The following is a 20,483-nucleotide window of genomic DNA, read 5'->3' as shown; positions in this document are numbered from 1 at the left end:
AGTTGATGCACTTTGTATGGATTTTAGCAAAGCTTTTGATAAGGTCCCACATGGGAGACTGGAGAAAGTTAAAGCACATGGAATTGAGGAAACTTGGCGAGATGAATCAAACACTGCTATGGTACTAGGACTCAAAGGGTAATCACAGAAGGCTGCTCAAGTGACTGGAGGCCAGTGTCCAGCAGTGTACCACAGGATCAGTAGTGGGCCTCTTATTGTTTGTTATATACATAAATGGTAGAGATAAAAATGTGGGAGGAATGTTAAGCAAGTTTGCTAACAATAGCAAGATTGCTAGAATGGTTAGTAGTGAAGGAGATGGTTGCGCAGTCTTGATCACCTCACTATAGAAAGGATGTGATAGCACTGGGAGGGGTACAAAGCCGATTTACCAGGATGGGTTGCCTGGGATAGAGAGAGAGCTATAAGAAGAGACTAGATAGGCTTGGATTGTTTTCCTCAGAGCAGAGAAATTGAGGAGGGGGACATGATTGAGGTGTATAAGATTATGAGGCGTTTGGAGAACAGCTGTTCTCCTTGGTTGAGGGGTCAATCATGAGGGGACATATGGGCAGCATGGTGGCTCAGTGGTTTGCACTGCTCCATCACAGTGTAAGGGACCTGGGTTTGATTCCACCCTTAGGAGTTTGCACATTCTCCCCCTGTCTGTGCGGGTTTCCATCGAGTGACATATGGTTGGCATGGACCGCTTGAACCGAAAGATCTGTTTCCATGCTGTACATCTCTATGACTCTGACTCTAAGAGAAGGTTAGGTGAATCAGCCATGCTAAATTGTCCATAGGACATGCAGCCTAGGTGAATTAGTCCTGGAAAATGCAGGGCTACAGGGATAGGGTAGAGTTTGCTTTTTGGAGGGTTGGTGTGGACTCGAGAGCTTACAGTGGGATTCAATAATTCTCTAGTTTTAGGGTAAGGGGCTTAAGAAAAAGCTTTTTCACGCAGGGATGGTGGGAATCTGGAATACATTGCCTGAGAAGATAGTGGAAGTTGGAAACCTTAAACCTTTTCAAAAAAAAATTGGATGAACACTTGAAATATCATAATATTCAAGGGCATGAGACAAGTGCAGGAAATTGGGATTAGCATGTCTTTAGTAGGACCTGATGAAGGGCTTTTGCCCAAACGTCGACTCTCCTGCTCGTCAGATGCTGCCTGACCTGCTGTGCTTTTCCAGCACCACACTCTCGACTCTAATCTCCAGCACCTGCAGCCTTCACTTCTGTCTGTCTCTTTAGTGGTAGTTAGGTCAGTGCAGACTCGATGGGCCGAAGGGCCTTCCCTGCATTGTATGACTCTGACTATAACTGTGACTCTCAGCTTCATGGTAATATTCTGTGCCACATTCGCATAATCATAGAAGCTTATTTGCAGAAAGAGGTCATTTGGTTTGTCTTTCTTGCACTGGCTCATTGAAAGCTGTCAGGCTTGGCTCCATTTTCCTGCTTGTTTGTTATCCTTCAACTTCTTCATTCATGACTCTATCCATCTTTTTAATATTTAATATGTTTCATTCATTAGTACAGGGTTCCAGATCCTGACAACGTTGTTTTGTGTTTGGTGAAGAGGGAGCGGGTGATTTGATTTGATTTGATTTATTACTGTCACATGTACTGAGGTACAGTGAAAAGTGATGTTTTACCTGCTTTACAGGCAGATCGTACTATACAAGTGCAACAGGGTAATAGAACAGAGTGCAGAACACAATAAAACAGCTGCTGCGAAGGTGCAGAGAAAGATCAACATTAACATTAAAGAGGTCCATTCAAAAGTCTGATAAAAGTGGGGAAGAAGCTGTTCTTGAAGCAGTTCATACGTGTATGCAAACTCTTATATCTTCTGCCCCATGGAAGAGGGTAGAGAAGGGTATAACCAGTGTAGGAGGTATCTGATTATGTTGGTTGCTTTCCTGATGCAGAAGGGAAGTATAGACAAGGAATTTCCTTGAAAAGATTTTAAATTTTTTTTATAAACAGATTTAAAATTGTGACCTCTCTTTATTGGAAAAGGAAATAATGTTTCTTTATCTACTGTGAACCTCAATGTCAGAAAGCTCTGAGATCACCATATCAACCTGTCCTTGAAACCATACCCCTCATTTTCAGTAACATTCTGATAAACCTGTCATATAATCTTTAAAGCCTTTACATCTTTCCTGAAGTGCAGTGCCCTAGCTGAGGTCTAACCACTGATTTGCAAAGTTCATTTGAACTTGACAAGACAGTTGTCAATACCCCCTTTAAATGCTATGTTTATAATTCAGTTGATTTTGTTATGAAGATATGGGTGTACATTTGAGAGTGAAGGACTTGGCAAGTACACAGAATGCTGGAGAATTTACAAAGTAACATTTGATTCAGAACAACCACCACTCGCTGCGTTGCTATGAGACAAAAGCACAAATTCGAATTTGGCCAACCAGTTTAAAAATTATACCCCGAAAAATATCAAACTCCAATCTGATTTGAATTGAGTATGTTGAGAGTCTTAAAAGCCAGTGACCCAATCCGATGCTTTGGGGATATAAGACCAAGGAAAATTGAATAATTGAGATGAGAAATGCCAAGCCCAGTATGTAAACAGACTGCTTGGAAAAAATAGCTCTCTTAAAAGTACCCAGTCCTTGGGTTTCAAAAGTCCTTGCTTACAAATGTCTCTATGCTGTTTACGGCTTTCTCTCCTGCATATTCATTGTTCTTGTCTCTGTTCACCCCACTTCACCACCACCACTGGTATTTTGCATTAATCATGGTGTTTGTTCACTCGAGAACATTGTTTCATTTGCGTTTGGCAACCAGTCAAACAACATTTTGAGTTTAAAATTCTCATCCTTATTTTTCAAATATTTCCATGGTCTCAGTGCCCTCCCTAACTCTCTCATCACTCTCAGGGTCTCAATCCTCTCAAATATCTGCGCTGGTCTAATTGGTGTATGCCCAATTTTAATTCTCGACCATTGGTGGTTGTGTCTTCAACTACCTATCCCCAACTGTTTAGCACCCTCCATAAACTTCTCTGCCTCTTTACCTTGCTTTCTTCCTTTTTGAGGCACCTTTTTTTATTAATCCTACCTCTTAGGCCTGATGACCAAATGTTGGTGAGATATCTCTCTGTCGTACTTTAGTTTTATGAAGGTATTGTAAAGTAGCTTGATGACTTATTACATTATACATGCAATACAGTAAAGTTGTTACTGCATTTATTGTCCATTTTCAATTCTTCTTCTTTCTTGTCATGCTGATTTGATACGCAAAAGTGAGAACTGCAGATGCTGGAAACCAGAGCTTAGATCAGAGGAAAATCGACCTGATGAAGGGCTTTTGCCCAAAATGCCGATTTTCCTGCTCCTCAGATGCTGCCTGACCTGCTGTGCTTTTCCAGCACCACTCTGATCTAAATGCTAATTTGATGCCTACTCTTCAAAATACATTTTGAGCAACTAAAATTAACATAAATGTCAATTAACGTAAAACATTGCATGAATTCTTCAGGTGTATTATCAGGACAAAATGCAGACTATTGAACTTTCTATCATGCTTTCCACATTACATTTTATCTCTACTATTATGTGGCAATGTGTCTTCCAACTTTGGGAGCAGCAAGAGGAGAGATATATTTGTATTCAGTCGCGGGTTGCCAAAGCTTGATGATTACTATTTCTTCAAAGCTTTAGAAATCCATAATTTATTTTCTGGATGCTGCAAATGGCAGGCTAAAAGGTCATCTCATTCATCATTGATGCAAAAACCTATTCTGTCAGTTAGAATAATACTAAAACTGATTCCTATCAAACTGTGATGATACAAGTGAATCACTGACTTTTTCCCTTACCTGCCTCAAGACAGTGGTTGACACTGGTTTGTAAGTCCACAGTTGCTACTGATTTCCTATTATCTCATCCAACTGGCAAGTTGATCATTTAAAGTGGGTGGGGGAAGGTAGGGAGGAGTGCAAGTGGTAATGGGAGGACAAGTTTGGGTGGTTTGTGGGAGCCGAATTGGCATCTTCATCCGAAAGTAGCGATACTTGTCTGATTATCTCCTAAAATCAAATTTCATATATTTACAGGGTTGCGATTTTGTTTTATCTTGTGTTTTGGAGGAGGTTGTGTGGAATCGAAAAGACAAATAATAACAATATAGTGAAGATAGAATGTTTTGCCCTCCAGTAAGAGCTGCTGGTTCGTGGTGGTGAAGTCTTTTCCGACTGGATATAATTTGTGAATGCGACAGTTATTTTCAGTGATTCTTCCATGTTTTCTTACAAGTGGCATTGCAAGTAGAGTAGAGTATTATAAAAGCTGTTGATGGCAGGCTCATAGTTGCTGGAAGGGTCAGACACAACTGAGCCCAACCCTGATATTTGCCTAATTTTTCAGCAGGAGTCAGTGGATAGTCTTCAGATGTGGGGACTTAGTAATTTTTTTTCATGTTGGCTGTAGTTTGCTTTTTGAAAGATTCTCCTACCTTCTCTATTTCCTTCACTGTAGTGTCGCTCACCATTTTTTTTCTGCCTTGAGAAAAGTTCCCTTTTGTCTGTAACATTGCAGCTTAACAGTAATTTTTGCTGTTTAAACCAGGCACACTGAGAGGAAATAGGAACTATCTGACCAAATCTTTTTCCAGTGCAACTTGTCTGTAGATTCCTTCTCCTTCCCTCCCATTTCCTACTGTATCCTGTGACCTTATTTGTCCAGGAGAAAGTGAGGACTGGAGATCAGAGATTAAAAATGTGTTGCTGGAAAAGCGCAGCAGGTCAGGCAGCATCAAAGGAGAAGGAGAATCGACGTTTCGGGCATAAGCCCTTCTTCAGGACTGATTCGGGATAGTCAACATACCTTTGTGCGTGGGAAATCATGTCTCACAAACTTGATTGAGTTTTTTGAAGAAGTAACAAAGAAGATTCCTGAAGAAGGGCTTATGCCCGAAACGTCGATTCTCCTTCTCCTTTGATGCTGCCTGACCTGCTGCACTTTTCCAGCACCCTATTTGTCCAGCTTTGTGTAAGTCACTGACATGTGGTTTTCAAACTCGAGGATGTATATAACTGATGCTTGTGTGCAAATTAAGCTGACTGTAACTGAGTGATGTCAGTGCAGGCCTCCTCTTTCTGTGATACGTGGAGAAATGCACTGCGCAGAAGTGAATGTCTCTGTGGAACTTGTTTGGGACGAGTAAAATAAAATATAATCCCGTTTCTAGAAAGCATATGCCACCTTGTGGGAGATAAGTGTTCCTGCTACAATAGGAAATAAAAGTTAGTAGAAGCCCAGAAATAGTTGATGTTAGTGAGTTCTGACACTAACTAGGGAAAAGCTCCTGTTTTTATATGTCAAGATTTATTGTGCAGAGAGTTCATGTCCACACTAGTATTTGGCAAAACCTGTACAATGAATTTTTGATTAGTGAGAGGACATGAAATGCAAGTGTTAAGTCTTGGCATGTTTATATAGAATCTGATATTTCTTGTGAATTATACATCGTTTTTCAGGAAACCAGGCACAATCTCACTGTTAACCTTACCACCTTGAGAGTCTGGTGTTATGCATGCGGAAAAGAGGTATTTCTGGAGCGAAAACTTGGACCTCCACCAACAGTGCAACATGGGACATCACCACAGATGTGCGAACACCAGGTAAGGCTTCATTCAAATAATACCAAGGATGTGAAAGAGCCAGACATTGCTGATTTTAGTACAAGGTTTATGCCCGAAGCGTTGACTCTCCTGCTTCTCGGATGCTGCCTGACCAGCTGTGCTTTTCCAACACTAGACTCTTCGACACAGGCGAGGTGCCGGAAGACTGGAGGTTGGCAAATGTGGTGCCACTGTTTAAGAAGGGCGGTAAAGACAAGCCAGGGAACTATAGACTGGTGAGCCTGACCTTGGTGGTGGGCAAGTTGTTGGAAGGAATCCTGAGGGGGCTGGTACAATTGCAACATTTAAGAGGTATTTGGATGGGTATATGAATAGGAAGGGTTTGGAGGGATATATGGATCGGGTGCTGGCAGGTGGGACGAGATTGGGTTGGGATATCTGGTCGGCATGGACGGGTTGGACCGAAGGGTTTGTTTCCATGGTGTACATCTCTCTGACTCTAAGTGCATGAATGTCAGGTACTGTTTTTAAGTATTACAACAGGGATATTGACTTCAGGTACAATTCATGTTTTGAACTATTTATCTCACTGAAACAATGAATCTAAATCACTTCTTGGGGTGGGTCAGAGGAGATGAAATGTATGCACACAAACTTATCAGTCAGACTTAAATTTGAGAGTGTTAAAACCACTTCTGTTATGTTTGAATGACTACTACTCATGCATTCACTAAAGTAGCTTCTCCACTAGAATGCAGAAAGATTAAGATGCAAAGTCTGCTGATTGTACTTGGGGTATTATTGCAGAATTATATTTGTTCTTAGTAAAGGGGACATTGAGGCTATACCCTTTGTCACTCTGAGAATGTGATGGTAAAGGTTGACTTGACACTTAGAATTACTTTCTCTAATTCTGTGCTGTTCCTGATTATAATTAACTGGTCTTTTGCTGTCTTATGTATCAAGTTGTTCTTGTCTTTACATATATGCCCTTGTGTGTTTTATTCTAGGATTCCTCTCCCTGTGAACAGATGTTGAAAGCTCCTATTACTCTAGTGGGACATGACCTAGATGCAGAATATGATGACATGAAGACAAGAGGTTTGGTCATTCAGAGTTGCTGCTTTAAGTTCCCTCTGTGGACCTCTGCTACTTTTTATTCCCACTTTTGTTTTATTTCCTCCCTGAAAAAGTCCTTGATTTGGGGCAGTCTTTTTAAAAGAAATGAGCAGTGAAAGTACATGTACTGCTTTATAAGTAACATTCTGAACACAAAATTGCCTTGTAAAAAGTTGGATTTTTTTCAAACCTGCGTATGTTGTCCTTCCAGGTCTCACTGGATTGAAAAACATTGGAAATACTTGTTATATGAATGCAGCTCTTCAAGCTCTTTCTAACTGGTAAGATGAACTTCTGACAAGCTTTCTGAGAACCCTTAGAATGCATTCACTTGTTGAGAATCCAGCTGAAAGTTTCTTCCCTGTACTCAGGAGTGCTAAACTTTCTTGTTGTATGTTTTAAATTGGCCAGAAAAAGCAGCAAACCTGAGGACTTGGAGAAATTTAAAATTCAGCAGAGGAGGATAAAGGGTTTACTTCAGCAAGGGAAATTAGAATGTGAAAGTAAGCTTGCGGAAAACACAAAAACTGACTGCAAAAGCTTCTTTAGATATGTGAAGAGAAAAAGACTGGTGAAGACAAATATAGGTCCCTTGCAGTTAGATTCAGGTGAATTTATAGTGCACAACAAAGAGATGGCAGACCAGTTGAACAAATATTTTGAATCTGCCTCCCCTAACGAGGACACAAGTAACCTTCAGGAAATGCTAGGGTACAGAGGGTCAAGCATGAAGGAGGAACCGAAGGAAATCCTTATTTCTAGAAATGGTGATGAGGAAATTGATGGGATTAAAACCCAATAAGACCTCAGGGCCTGATGTTCTGAATCCCAGATTACTTAAGGAAGTGGCCCTTGAAATAGCGGACGCACTGGTGATCATTTTCCAGCATTCTGTAGACTCTGGAAGAGTTCTAATGGACTGGAGGGTAGCTAATGTAACCCCATTCTTTAAAATAGGAGGAAGAAGAAAATGGGGAATTACTGGCTGGTTAGCTTGACACCAGTAGTGGGGAAAATGCTGGAGTCAATTATTAAGAATGTAGTAACTGGGCAAAGTGGTGACAGAATCAGTCCAGGTTAGCATGGATTACTAAAGGGGAATCACGCTTGACAATTCTTCTGAAATTTTTTGAGAATGTGATCAGTAGAGTGGACACGGGTGAATCAGTAGATATGTATCTGGACTCTCAAAAGGCTTTGACAAGGTTCCATACAAGAGCTTAGCAAGGAAACCCAAAGCTCATGGTATCAGAGGTAATGTATTGACATGAATAGAGAACTGGTTGGCAGACAGGAAGCAGAGAGTTGAAATAAATGCATCCTTTTCAGAGTGGTAGGCAGTGACGAGTGGGGTGTTGCAGGGTTGTGCTAGGACCCCAGCTGTTCCCAATATACCTTAATGATTTGGATGAAGGAATTTGCACATGACACTAAGCTGGGTGGCAGTGTCTGCTGTGAGGAGGATGCTAAAAGGCTGCAAGGTAACTTGGACAGACTGGCTGAGTGGGCACATACTTGGCAAATGCAGTATAATGTGGATAAATGTGAGGTTATCCACTTTGGTGGCAAAAGCAGGAAAGCAGATTATTATCTGAATGGTGGCAGTTTAAGAAAAGGTGAGGTGCAACAAGACCTGGGTGTCATGGTGGAACAGTCACTGAAGGTTGGCATGTAGGTGCAGCAGGCGGTGAGGAAAGCTAATGGCATGTTGGCCTTCATAGCAAGAGAATAGGAGTATCGGAGTAAGGATGTCTTGGTGCAGTTATACAGGGCCTTGGTGAGACCACACCTTGAGGATTCTGTGAAGTTTTGGTCTCCTAGTCTGAGGAAGGGCATTCTTGCTATTGAGGGAGTCCAGCAAAGGGTTCCCCAGACTGATTTCTGGGATGGCAGGACTGAGATATGAGGTAAGACTGGATTGACTGGGCTTGTATTCACTGGAATTTAGAAGAATAAGCGGGGTTCTCATAGAAACATATAAAATCCTGTTCAGACAAGACACGCTACAAGTGGGAGGAAGGACTTATGCCCGAGACGTTGACTGTCCTACTGCTCGGATGCTGTCTAATGTGCTGTGCTTTTCCAGCGCCACACTGATCTCCGGTGACTGGAGATCAGCAACTCTGATCTCCAGCATCTTCAGTCTTCACTTCTTCTCTGCGTTGCTAAAGGTCAATGACTAGCTGAGTCATTAAGAACTGGCTGATCATAGCTTCAATTGTAGCCTGTGGTATACAACTGTTTTTGTCAATTAGAGGCACTACAAGCAATGTTACTGACCTGTGTAAAAGAAAGTCAATTGGGATCGCAGTCCTTGATCAATATGGCTGAGACAGTGTGTGGACATCTGATAGGAGTGTGGTCGGGTTCAGTGTGTAATTTTCCAATCGGTCAAACCTGTTGTCTGTGGTCATCTCCAAAAGAACAACTTTGATGTGTTGCGTGAGGATAACCATAATGGAACTGCACAAGAATTTCACCCTTGAGAGATGGAAGATTCAATTCCATTGTCCCTTTAAAATGTGATCCAAACTATTAATCGAGTTCCATTTTGAGCTGAAAAATAATTGTGTTTGATAAATATCGGCATTTCATAAGGTACCACATTAAAGTGAATGCAAAGATAAAAGCAATTCCTTGATAGCCGGGAGGGTTCATTTCCTAAGAACCCCTGCGAATGATGAAATTCGTGAGTGAGAAGCTTGTTTAAAAATCCCGAAAACGCAATTTTTGCTGGCATATATTAATTTTTGTTATTTTTTGGCAAGAATAGGAGATTTTGTGTTTTTGTGGATAAAGAGGATTTACTTTATATCGACAACTTGTTGGAAGGAAGCAAATGTACTTCAGCCAAATTTTTGATGACACAGGAGTAGGTGGAAAGGCAGGTTGAGAGAGGGATACAAACAGTTTACAGAGAGATATTGATAGGTTGAGTATATAGGCAAAAAATTGGCAAATAGAATATAATGTGAGAAATGTAATATTGTTTATTTGGAAAGGAGAACAAAAAACTATTTATTTAAGTGGAGAAAAATTGTAGCAAAGGGATTTGGGAGTATTTGCGTTCAAAACAGAAAGCGAGCACACCTGTACAGTCGATTATCAGGAAGGCTAATGAATGTTGGTCCTTATTTCAAAGTATAACAATAGGGAAGTCTTGCTACAATGAGTTTAAGTTGTGAGACTATATCTAAAGTAGTGTAAACAGCTTTGGTCCCCTTATTTAAGTAAATATATTGTTTAATTGGAGGCAGTTCAGAGAAGGTTCACTGGGATGATCCCTGATATGAAGGGATCATCTCATGAGTTAAGGTTAGAAGAATGAGAGGTGATCTCGTTGAAACATGTACAGTTGTTAATGAGCTTACAGGGTAAATGCTGAGAGGAAATTTCCTCTTGTGAGAGAGTCTCGAACCAGAGGGCATAGTCTCAGAATTAAGGAGCACTAATTTGAGATGAGGGGGAATTTCTTCTGTGTGTGTGTTGTGGAAGAGACATTAGCATGGATAAAGGATTGGTTAGCTCATAGGCTGCAAGGAGGAGACATAACATAGGTCTTTCTCATGTTGGCAAGCCAACTTGCAGAGTGCCACAGGGATTTTTTCATCTATATCAATAACTTGGACGAAGATGCTGAATGGTACTTAAATTTGCTCATGTCACCAAAACTGACTGGATCATCAGCTTTTGGATCAGTGGTGCTGGAAGAGCACAGCAGTTCAGGCAGCATCCAAGGAGCAGCAAAATCATCAGCTGTCAAGAGGTAGTAGAGAGTCTGCAAACAGACATAGGTTGTAAGTGGACAAAATTGGCAAATGATGTAATGTGCGATATCTTCAGTTTGAGTGAAGTATGTTATTTAAATGGAGAGTGTTTGCAAAACTCTGCAGTACAGAGAGAAATAGTTTCCTACAGAGAATCTGGATCATAGATTTGTTCCTGTGTAGAAGGATATCATGCAGCCCACTGTTTTTCTGGCATTTTGACTTTGTGCCAAACTTCTGCCTTTTTCCAATAGCCCGGCATACTGTTTCTAATTGAGTAATCATCCAATACTCTCGAATGCTTCAATTGAACTTGCCTCCACGAGACTTCAGGCAGTGCATTCCAAGCCTGGACCACACGTTGCGTGCCACAGCTTTTTCTCACCTTGTATTTTTTTACTTTGAAAAAGATTTTAAATCTGTCTTTTCTAGTTCTTAAGGATGAAATATAAAAGTACGAAAGTTTTAACAAGCTGTATTGAGCATTGGTGAGACAGCATCTAAGTACTATGTATAACTTTAATCTCCTTATCTAAAAATTGTATAATTATGTTAGAAGCAGGTTGTAAATTTGCTTGCTGAGCTGGTAGGTTTGTTCTCGGGCGTTTCATGTCATCACCATGCTAGATAGCATCATCAGTGAGCCTCCAATGAAGCGCTGGTATTCTGTCCTGCTTGCTAGTTATGCATCTTGGTCTGTTGTGGTGGGTGATATCACTTCCAGTTCTTTTTCTGAGAGGTTAGTAAATGGGGTCCAATTCGATATGTTTGTTAATGGAGTTCCAGTTTGAATGCCAGGCCTCTCGGAAGTCCCATGCGTGTCTTTGTTTAGCCTGTCCCAAGATAGATGTACTGTCCCAGTCAAAATGGTGTCCCTCTTCGTCTGTGTAAGGATACTAGTGATCGTTGGTCATGTCTTTTGGTGTCTCAAAGGTGGTCATGTATCCTGATGGCTCGTTTCCTGCCCATCTGTCCAATGTAATATTTATTGCAGTCCTTGCAGGGTATTTTGTATATGACGTTTGTTCTGCTGGTTGTTCATACAGGGTCCTTTAATTTAATCAGGAGCTGTTTCATTGTGGTTGTCAGTTTGTGGGCTACCATGATGCCTAGGGGTCGGAGTAGTCTGATTGTCATCTTCAAGATGTCTTTAACGTATGACAGTGGTTGGAGTTTCTGGGCATGTTGTGTCGTCTTGTTTAGGTCTGTTGTGTAGGAATCGGTGGAGTGCGCTTATCGGGTACTCCTTGTTCACGCAGACCAGCGGGTTGGTTGATTATTATTTGTTGCTCTGAGATGTTCAGCCATCTCCTTGCACGGCAGGAGTCCTTGTGATGACGGTGTTCCCACAATAGACTTAGTATGGAGAGACAGCAATGTTAACCCAGTGACAGGAAAGAGATTGCAATACATGTCAAGGTTTAGATGATATGTGACTTGGAGGAGAAATTAGAGGTGCTGTTCCTTGTGTTATAGCTAGTGTTCTCTTTCATTGTGGTGGAGATCATGGGATTGGGCAGCATTGCTGAGTTAATGCAAACTGGAACTTTCCTGGTGAAGATCATTTTATCTCTTTCTTCCCCAGCCCTCCCTTGACTTTATTTTTCCTTGAATGTGGAGGCTTGGTGCAGACAGTTAAAAAACCAGCTCTTTCGAAAAGTTACCAAAAGTTGATGGCAGAAATATGGCACAAGAATCGGTAAGCCACACAACATTTTATACCACGTTCCACAGTTAATGATGCGCCGGATAATAGGAAGAGGAAGACACTGGGCATACTGGAAAAGGCACATTTAGAGAGAGAGATTTTTCTTTTAAAGTGTCTTGAAGGAAGCAAGAGAAATATAAAGCAGAAATGGTTTCAAAGTAGTTTGAATATTACCCCTAATGGAACCAAATGAGTGGGAATGAACTGTAATGTGGGATGGGCTATCTGGTTGGAGCAAATCAGGACAGTAAGTCCTGGAAGAACTACATAAGCACTAGTAAGTTTTTGGCTGCACCTGTAAATATTGTTTCCACCATTTATCCATCCAAATCCAAAATGTGCAACTGCTTCTATTCTCCAAAAATCAACATTGCATTAAATTCAGTTTCAAAGTGGTTATGGCCTAGTATTGTTTCTTAACACTCCATTTATTTGGGAATGGTGGTGTTTGCTCTCTAGCTTCATTAATGACGAGTTCAAAATTGGCACAGAATCAGCTGGTTTCTATAATCATTCTTGTATTTTTGTTGAGGTGAAGTGAAAAACTAATGTAAATTTGTTGAAATTTATGTTTAACATAACAGTTCACGCCCAATAATCCCAGCAACTATATTTTAATACCTTCATTTGTGGAAAAAGAGTTGTGTGTGTTCCTTCTCCCTGGGTCTTGCTCATGGCTTGTTTCTGAATGATGGAAACTGCTCCTTCGTTTACTTCTGATTACCAGGATGAGACTGGTACACTGAAACTTGAGGCCTTTCAGTGAAGAGTCCTTCAGCAAGTAGGTCATTCGTGGAACTATCAGTACTAATGTGGAATAACATTATTCCTGTCAGTCAATGTATATAATGGGAAAACTGCATTTATGTGAGCTCAGGAGTCATTAGTGTTGAGGCATATGCGTATAAGATATGGTTTAAATCAAGCAATGTTATTCCTTTTCATTCACATGACTGTGTTTCTCCAGTCCCAGCTACGTTGTGCCTACAAGCCTGTTCCAGGGGATTAAAACAGTGAATCCAATGTTTCGGGGGTATTCCCAACAGGTGAGAACTTTATCACTGAGGAATATTTTCATTGAATTTTTTTTGTGATTATAAATTTTCTACCCAACAACGTTCATTTATGAACCCATGGTGTTTGTAATGTATTTGAATGCAAAAATAAATCTCCATGCAGCTGAGCCATAGAGATCAGGATAGAAATTTCTGATTCTGAATAATGTTAGCTGGTCTCAATCAGATGATCAAATGATCAGCTCGATCCAGTTTCAGTTCATTGCTTTGTCACCTGAAATGATCCCAATTTCTACATTTGTTCAAAGATGTTCTCGAGAATTTAATTATTTTTTTCACAATTGTTCTGGCGCAGTATGGGGCTATTCAGCCCATCATGCCTGCACTAGCTGTTCAAACGAGAATCATTACCTTGTGCCATTCTCCTGCATTCTCCCACATTAAGTGGGGAAATAAGAAAGGACATCTTCCTACAAAAAGCAGTGGCAATCTTGAACATTTATCACAAAAGGCTGTGGATGCTGAGACATTTGGAGCTCTTGCAACTGAGATCAGGAGCTTTTTATTAGGTTATGGTTTTCAAGGTCTGGATCAAAAGTGGGGAAAATGGAGTTGACGTGCTGAAGGACATAGAAGATTACAGCGCAGTAAGAGCAGCCTTCTGCTCTTGATGTTGCGCCAACCTGTGGAACCAATCTGAAGCCTTTTTTTCTTCTACACTATTCCATTCCAAGACAAACAAACAATGTATAGCAGTACCTGACTTGTGTAGATATAAAGTCATTTTTATTATGGGGGTGCTGTGGAAAGAATATTCTCGAAAAGAAGCTGTCTGTAATGAGGCTTGGATTTCATTATTGACTTTGATTAGATTTCTTTTGACTAGATTAGATTCCCTGCAGTATGGAAACATGCTATTCAGTCCAACAAGTCCACACCAACCCTCTGCAGAGTAACCCATCCAGACCTATTCCCAACATTTACCCCTAACTAATGCACTTAACACTATGAGCAATTTAGCATGGCCAATCTATCTAACCTGCGCATCTTTGGATTGTGGAAGGAAACCCGAGCATCCGGAGGAAACCCAGCAGATGTGAGAATGTTTAAATTCCACACAGACAGTCGCCCGAGGTGGGAATTGATGCCGGGTCCCTGGCACTGTGAGGCAGCAGTGCTAACCACTGTGTCACTGTACCGCATTCTGTAAGAATTTTATGCTGGTGTTAATTGGAGGTTGAGTACCTGAAGGGTGGGCTGGAATGTCAGAGAGACCACTTGAGACAGCAAGAGAGCGGAAACAAGAATATCTTAACATAGTACTCACTGATCTTGAATCCACTGCCTGAAAGATCTGTAATAATCTCTATGATCACTACTGATCTAATTGATGGATCAGGTTCAAGTAGATAAATATTCTCACCCTGTTACTCTTCCTACATGAAACAGTCTCTGGCACTGAGCTTAATTTTCCCCTGTCGTCATCATAAGGTGGTTTAGGGGCAATTTGTTTTTTCTTTAAACAAGTAATTGAACCATAAAGTGACTAATTTAATGATTTATTCAATTACAGGTTAACATTTTAAATTATGTATTTGGAAAATATAGAACCAGTCACTTCTGTCCAGATGTAAATTCTTGTGAATGTAGGAACTTCAAAATATGGACAAAATGCGAAAAATACTCTAGTTCAGGGGAGAGTGTAACTTTTCATATTACAGATCTTCAATCATAATTTTTAATGGACGTCAAAAGCCATTGCAAGTTGCTATCTTGTAAACTTAAGCAGTGGTTCTGATTCCCCAAATGCTAGCTATGTTAAGCTACTCTTATTTCACTCTTTTTCAGGATGCCCAAGAATTTCTGCGTTGCTTAATGGATCAACTTCACGAAGAATTGAAGGAACAAATTGTCGAGCAGATTGAGGACGCTGTATCTGCAACTATGGAAGATCAAATGGAAGAAGAAAACTTGTCTGACAATGAATTTCAGTCTTGTGATTCATGCTCTGGCAGTGACAAGGCTGACCCTGAGACAAACTCTAAGATCTCGGCAGAAGACTGCATGGAAGCAGAGATGCTAGTACATGAAGAAATGAAGAATTGTGCATCAGCTAAAGGATGGCAACGGGAGCGAAATCTGCTGCATAAGCTTTATAGGCCCAACTCTAGAGATGAATTGGATAAAGACATGGATACTTCAACAGGTGCTGATCAAATAGTAGACCGTGATGGGACAGTCAAAGTGCAGATCCAAAGCAGGTTGCCAGGTAAATAGGCATTCTTATTTACATTGTGTGGATTTAATCCTGTTCTGCTGCTTCCATAAAACAATCCAAGTATTTCTTTTCAAATTGGATATTTCTGGTATGAATAACTCAAATAATTGATTAAAAGTGAGACAGATGACTAGAGTTTCCGATTTCTAACTTGATGTGTATTCTACTTACCCAATTTGAGCCTTTTACTTATAACGCAACTTTTTACTTGTTAAAATATATTGTGCTTAATGTACTAACAGAAGAGATGTCACAAATAGCAAGGAAGAATAGCAAGCTTGAGAAAGACACACACTGGTAATTTGAATAACCAGGCAGGTGGTGGATGCAGTTTATGACAACTGAGTGTACTGGTACTTTGAGGTGAAAACCAGACAAAGGGGCATGCTTTCCAAAGGTAAGTAGTGAAAATGTGCAAATGGGGTTGGGGATTTAAACATCTAATATTCTAGAAGAGAGTATATGGACAGGTAAAGTCATAACAAAAGCTAATTACAATTGCTCTTATAAACAGAAATATAAAAAATATTTAAAAACAAATAACATTAAATGCATATGAAACCTTTGGTTTAGGCCACAAAGTATTACTTGTTCTTTGTAAAAATGTCAGTTCTAACCACAATGTGTTTACAGACCATACAGAATTACCAAAATTATGTATGAAATGGGAAACCAATCATGAGAAGCTTGAGATACTGGGACTGTTGGGAAACTGAGACTTTGTTTTTCTATTGGAGAAGATTGAAATGCGAATTAATAAAATTTTCAGAAGTTTTAATAAAGAACGAGGAAAGATTTCTTCCTCTTGAAGAGTTGGTGATGAGGAGGATCATCAACTTAAATTGTTGAAAGTGTGTAGCACTTTCTTTCAGTCAGGCCGTCTAGAGGATTTTTTTTTGTCAGGGAAGTATTTGGGGCAAGAGTAGTGCAATCTGTAAGCAATATATGGTTAAAATTTGAAAGGTGAACAGACAAGTCTGAGATGAGAACAAGGCAGCAGAATCTGTACAACTTAAATAACCACTACCACGCTATAAATGTTCATTCCTCAATAGTGAACAAATGGTGAGTGTTTTTAATAAGATTGAACCTGCAATGAAAAATGACTTTGACACTGTGATGAGCAACATATCATGCATTTGTGCAAAAGTGTACGCTATCTTTCTCCATCTTGATAGCGTCAACAGCCTTGGCTTGTCTGCTGCCAAAACCCCGAGCCAGACCTTTGCGACTTGACTGTTCTGACGCATCCCTTGCTGGCCTCCCATGTTCTACCCTCAAATGCTGAAGTCATTCAAAATCTGCCTGTGAACCCACCTGTGTTTGTTGATCTGCACGGAGTCCCAGTCTTGCCACAATTGAATTTTAAAATTCTTTTCTTCGCAAATTAGTGTGTCATCCTATCCACATCTCTAATTTTCTCCAGCCTTAAAACCCCCCAATTGCTGAGCTCCTCTTCAGCACTTCTGAACTTAATCAGTCCATTATTGGTGGCCTTCATACATGATGGAATGACCTCACTAAGTCTGTGACTCCATTCTCTTTTTTTTTATAGCCATACATTACGGAAGCAGACTCTTTGGTCCAAGACATTCACACTGACCAGGTATCCTAAATAAATCTAGTCCCATTTGCCAGTATAAACCTTTCTTAGTTGTATACCCATCCAAATGCCTTTAAATATTGTAATTATACCAGTCTTCACCACTTCCTCTGGCAGTTCATTCCATACGTGGATCACCCTCTGTGTGAAAAAGTTGCCCCTTAGGTACTTTTTAAATCTTTGCCCTCTCACCTTAAACCTATGCCCTCTAGTTTGGACTCCCACACCCCAAGGAAAAGACCTTGGCTATTTACCTTATCCATGCCCCTCTGCCCTCTTGTTTTGATCCATTTACAAGCAAGAGCAGCTCTGTCCTGTCTTTTCATGATTTTGAAAACTTCATTCAAATCTCCTCTCAGCATTTCCTTTCTCCAAGGAGAACAGACCCAGCTTCTCCAATCGATCCTCTTAATTGGTTCCAAGGATAAGACACTTCAATGTTATAAACCTCTTTGCATCCCCTCCAAAGCATTCACAATCTTTCTAAAGTGTGGTGCCTAGGACTGTACAGAGTACTTGTGAGATCTCCCTAACGTCTTAGATTAGATTTGATTACTTCCTGTGTGGAAACAGGCCCTTCGGCCCAACAAGTCCACACCGCCCTGCCGAAGCGCAACCCACCCATACCCCTACATTTATCTCCTTACCTAACACTACGGGCAATTTAGCATGGCCAGTTCACCTGAACTGCACCTCTTTGGACTGTGGGAGGAAACCGGAGCACCCGGAGGAATCCCACGCAGACACAGGGAGAACATGCAAACTCCACACAGTCAGTCGCCTGAGGCGGGAATTGAACACGGGTCTCTGGTGCTGTGAGGCAGCAGTGCTAACCACTGTGCCACCGTGCCGCCCACTTGTGCAGATTCAGCCTAAGTTCCCTGTTGCTATACTCTAGGCCAATTTTAATAACGCATAGGATACTATATGGTTTTTTTTTTTTTAAATCATACTCTCCACTGTCCTGTCACCTTTTGCATAAGTTGTGCACATAAACACCAAGGTCTCTCTGCTCATGCATTTTCTTTAGCGTAGTACCCTTATTTTACGTTGTCTCCATATTCTTTCTACCAATATGAATCACCTCACTGAAGATTTAATTAATTATACTTGTTGATGAATGTTCCCCATGGTACAGAATTTAATGTGGTAGAAAGTTGTTGTGGAATTTGAGTTCTTCCACAAAATAAACTTTGTAGGTTTGTGCATTTTTTGTGAGGGAGGTGGGTATCAAATGGGAATGTAGAAGTTGGGAAATGTATTCATGAGGATTTCCAAAGCTTCCTTCTAGGAAATTCACAAATGTACCTATTTTCTTGATATGCTAGATACTTGTTTTCTCAAGAGGGAGACAAAGCACTTGAACTAATTTTGTTTTGGGATCACAAATAATGCATTGGTGTATTGTTGGAGTTAAATGAAGGAAGATCACATAGCTTCTAGGCATAGGATTCTGTTGTACATTCTTGCTGCTGGACGAAGCAGGACTATTGGGCCTATGAAAACAGTAACTTGAGGAAATAAATGCGGAAAGGATCCCAGCATTCATTCGTGGGTGTACATTACCCTGTGTGGTATTGCTGTCTTTTCCATCAAGCAGGAAATTCTAGCTAATTCTAGCTAATGGTGTGTTCAAAGTTGGGGCTGAACTGAAGTTTTGAATGGTTAGTAGGCAAGAATTTGTTTTTTTTGATATATTTTGCACTCTTGCCCCAGTTCAGCCCCAACTTTGAGCACACCATTAGCTAGAATTTCCTGCTTGATGCAAAAGATCGCAATACCACACAGGGTGTTTGTTATTTGGAATTCATAGCCAGTTTCTTAAAATTGAGAACTAAACTCCTGGTCATGTCTGAATCTCTGTCTGGGTGAAATACTTTGTGTTGTCTATTCTAATTTTGCAGCTTCCCTTGTAGAAGTTTATGGAGTGTACCTTGTTCTGCCAATCTTCTGGTATAGAGTCAAAATCCCATTAGACCTGTCACCCTGAAATATCCACATGTGCATCACTTTTAAGCACTTGAGCTGAACAGACACTTGAGCTACCTTGGACAATAAGGAAGCAGGTGTATGGGTACAGCTTCAAGTCTCTAATCAAGTACGATTTGTAGTTAAATATCTGAAGGTGCTTCACTGGTTATCTGACCAAGCTCTGTAAAGAAATGTTGAGATAAATGACCGAAGGCTTTGTCAGAAGAAGGTTTTGGGAAGTGTCTTAAAGGGGAATAGAGACTGGAGAAATTTATGGAAGGAATTCCAGAGGCTGAGGGCCTTAGTATTTGAAGGCACTGCTGCCAGTACTAACCAAGTTTGGGTATGTATTGCCATTTCTTTGGGTCAAAATACTTCTACTCTCATGCCCACGTCATTCATCAAGAATAAATCATGTTTGTGGGTACTACAAGATATAATAAAATTACTTTTTTTTTACAAGACAGCTAATTTTTGCTTTCGTTCCTTTTTAGACGTTGCTTGTGATGTGTCTATGCGCAGTCCTTCAAGGCCACACAGTTCTACGTCTAACGATGCAACAAATGCAAGGCTGTCCAGCAGTCCACCCCGATCCACTTCATTGTGGGGGGGGCTTGTTTCCTCACACAGAAAAGGTGCACACTCATTTGAACGTTTGCATGGAAAGATATTATTCCCAGTGTGTGGAATCAACAGCTTACTGAACTGTACAGACTTGCAGAACCCTATACTCATATGGAACTCACTTGACTGTCAAGGGGAGGTGGTTCCATTCTTTGTTGTTCAAGATGGTTTTTGCCTGGCATCTGTGTTGCACGTATTATTGCCATTTATCATCAATTTCCCTCTAAGCTGCGCTTTTCTGAGTACTGTGCAATCTCTGATAAACCCTTCTACTTGTGATGAATGGATAGATGGAATGTGATCAACAAAGCAGCTGAAAAATGTTCAGGTATGGTAGCGAGTCTGTTTCAGGACATGGTTGAAGAGCTTCAGGGCAGAGGAGATGACTGGGGGGTTGCAGTGAGAGAGCGACTCACTGAGATTCTTGTAGAGAGAGGAGAACTTCAAGGTAGGCATCCTTGCAAGAGGATTTGCAGTAAGGATAAAATCATCCAGGTGAAATTGAGGACTGCAGATGCTGGAGATCAAAATCTAGATCAGAGCGGTGCTGGAAAAGCACAGCAGGTCAGGCAGCATCCGAGGTGCAGGAAAATCAACGTTTCAGGCAAAAGCTCTTCATCGGGGCAGTCGATTTTCCTGCTCCTCAGATGCTACCTGACCTGCTGTGCTTTTCCAGCACCACTCTAATCTAGATTCTGATCTCCAGCATCTGCAGTCCTCACTTTCACCTGAAGAATGTTGAGCCTAAGACATTTATTTATTTATTTATTCCTTCCTTCCTTC

At 40.7% G+C, this 20,483-nt stretch overlaps 1 protein-coding gene across 2 annotated transcripts in view; it reads left to right on the top strand.

Moving 5' to 3' along the window:
• The window catches only part of usp33 (ubiquitin specific peptidase 33), a 73,684-nt gene that overhangs the window by 3,447 nt on the left and 49,754 nt on the right, over positions 1 to 20,483 (top strand). For both annotated transcript variants that reach the window (XM_043698690.1, XM_043698691.1), the window contains exons 4-10: positions 5,510 to 5,653; positions 6,625 to 6,715; positions 6,945 to 7,014; positions 12,086 to 12,199; positions 13,176 to 13,254; positions 15,073 to 15,493; positions 19,571 to 19,711. In XM_043698690.1, the coding sequence (XP_043554625.1) occupies positions 5,510 to 5,653; positions 6,625 to 6,715; positions 6,945 to 7,014; positions 12,086 to 12,199; positions 13,176 to 13,254; positions 15,073 to 15,493; positions 19,571 to 19,711 (1,060 nt within the window). The remainder of the gene's footprint in view (positions 1 to 5,509; positions 5,654 to 6,624; positions 6,716 to 6,944; positions 7,015 to 12,085; positions 12,200 to 13,175; positions 13,255 to 15,072; positions 15,494 to 19,570; positions 19,712 to 20,483) is intronic.

The sequence above is a fragment of the Chiloscyllium plagiosum genome, chromosome 11, assembly GCF_004010195.1.
Source record: "Chiloscyllium plagiosum isolate BGI_BamShark_2017 chromosome 11, ASM401019v2, whole genome shotgun sequence".
Lineage (NCBI taxonomy): Eukaryota > Metazoa > Chordata > Chondrichthyes > Orectolobiformes > Hemiscylliidae > Chiloscyllium > Chiloscyllium plagiosum.
The sequence above is the reverse complement of the archived record's forward strand: the minus strand, read 5'-3'. Positions and strand labels throughout refer to the sequence as shown.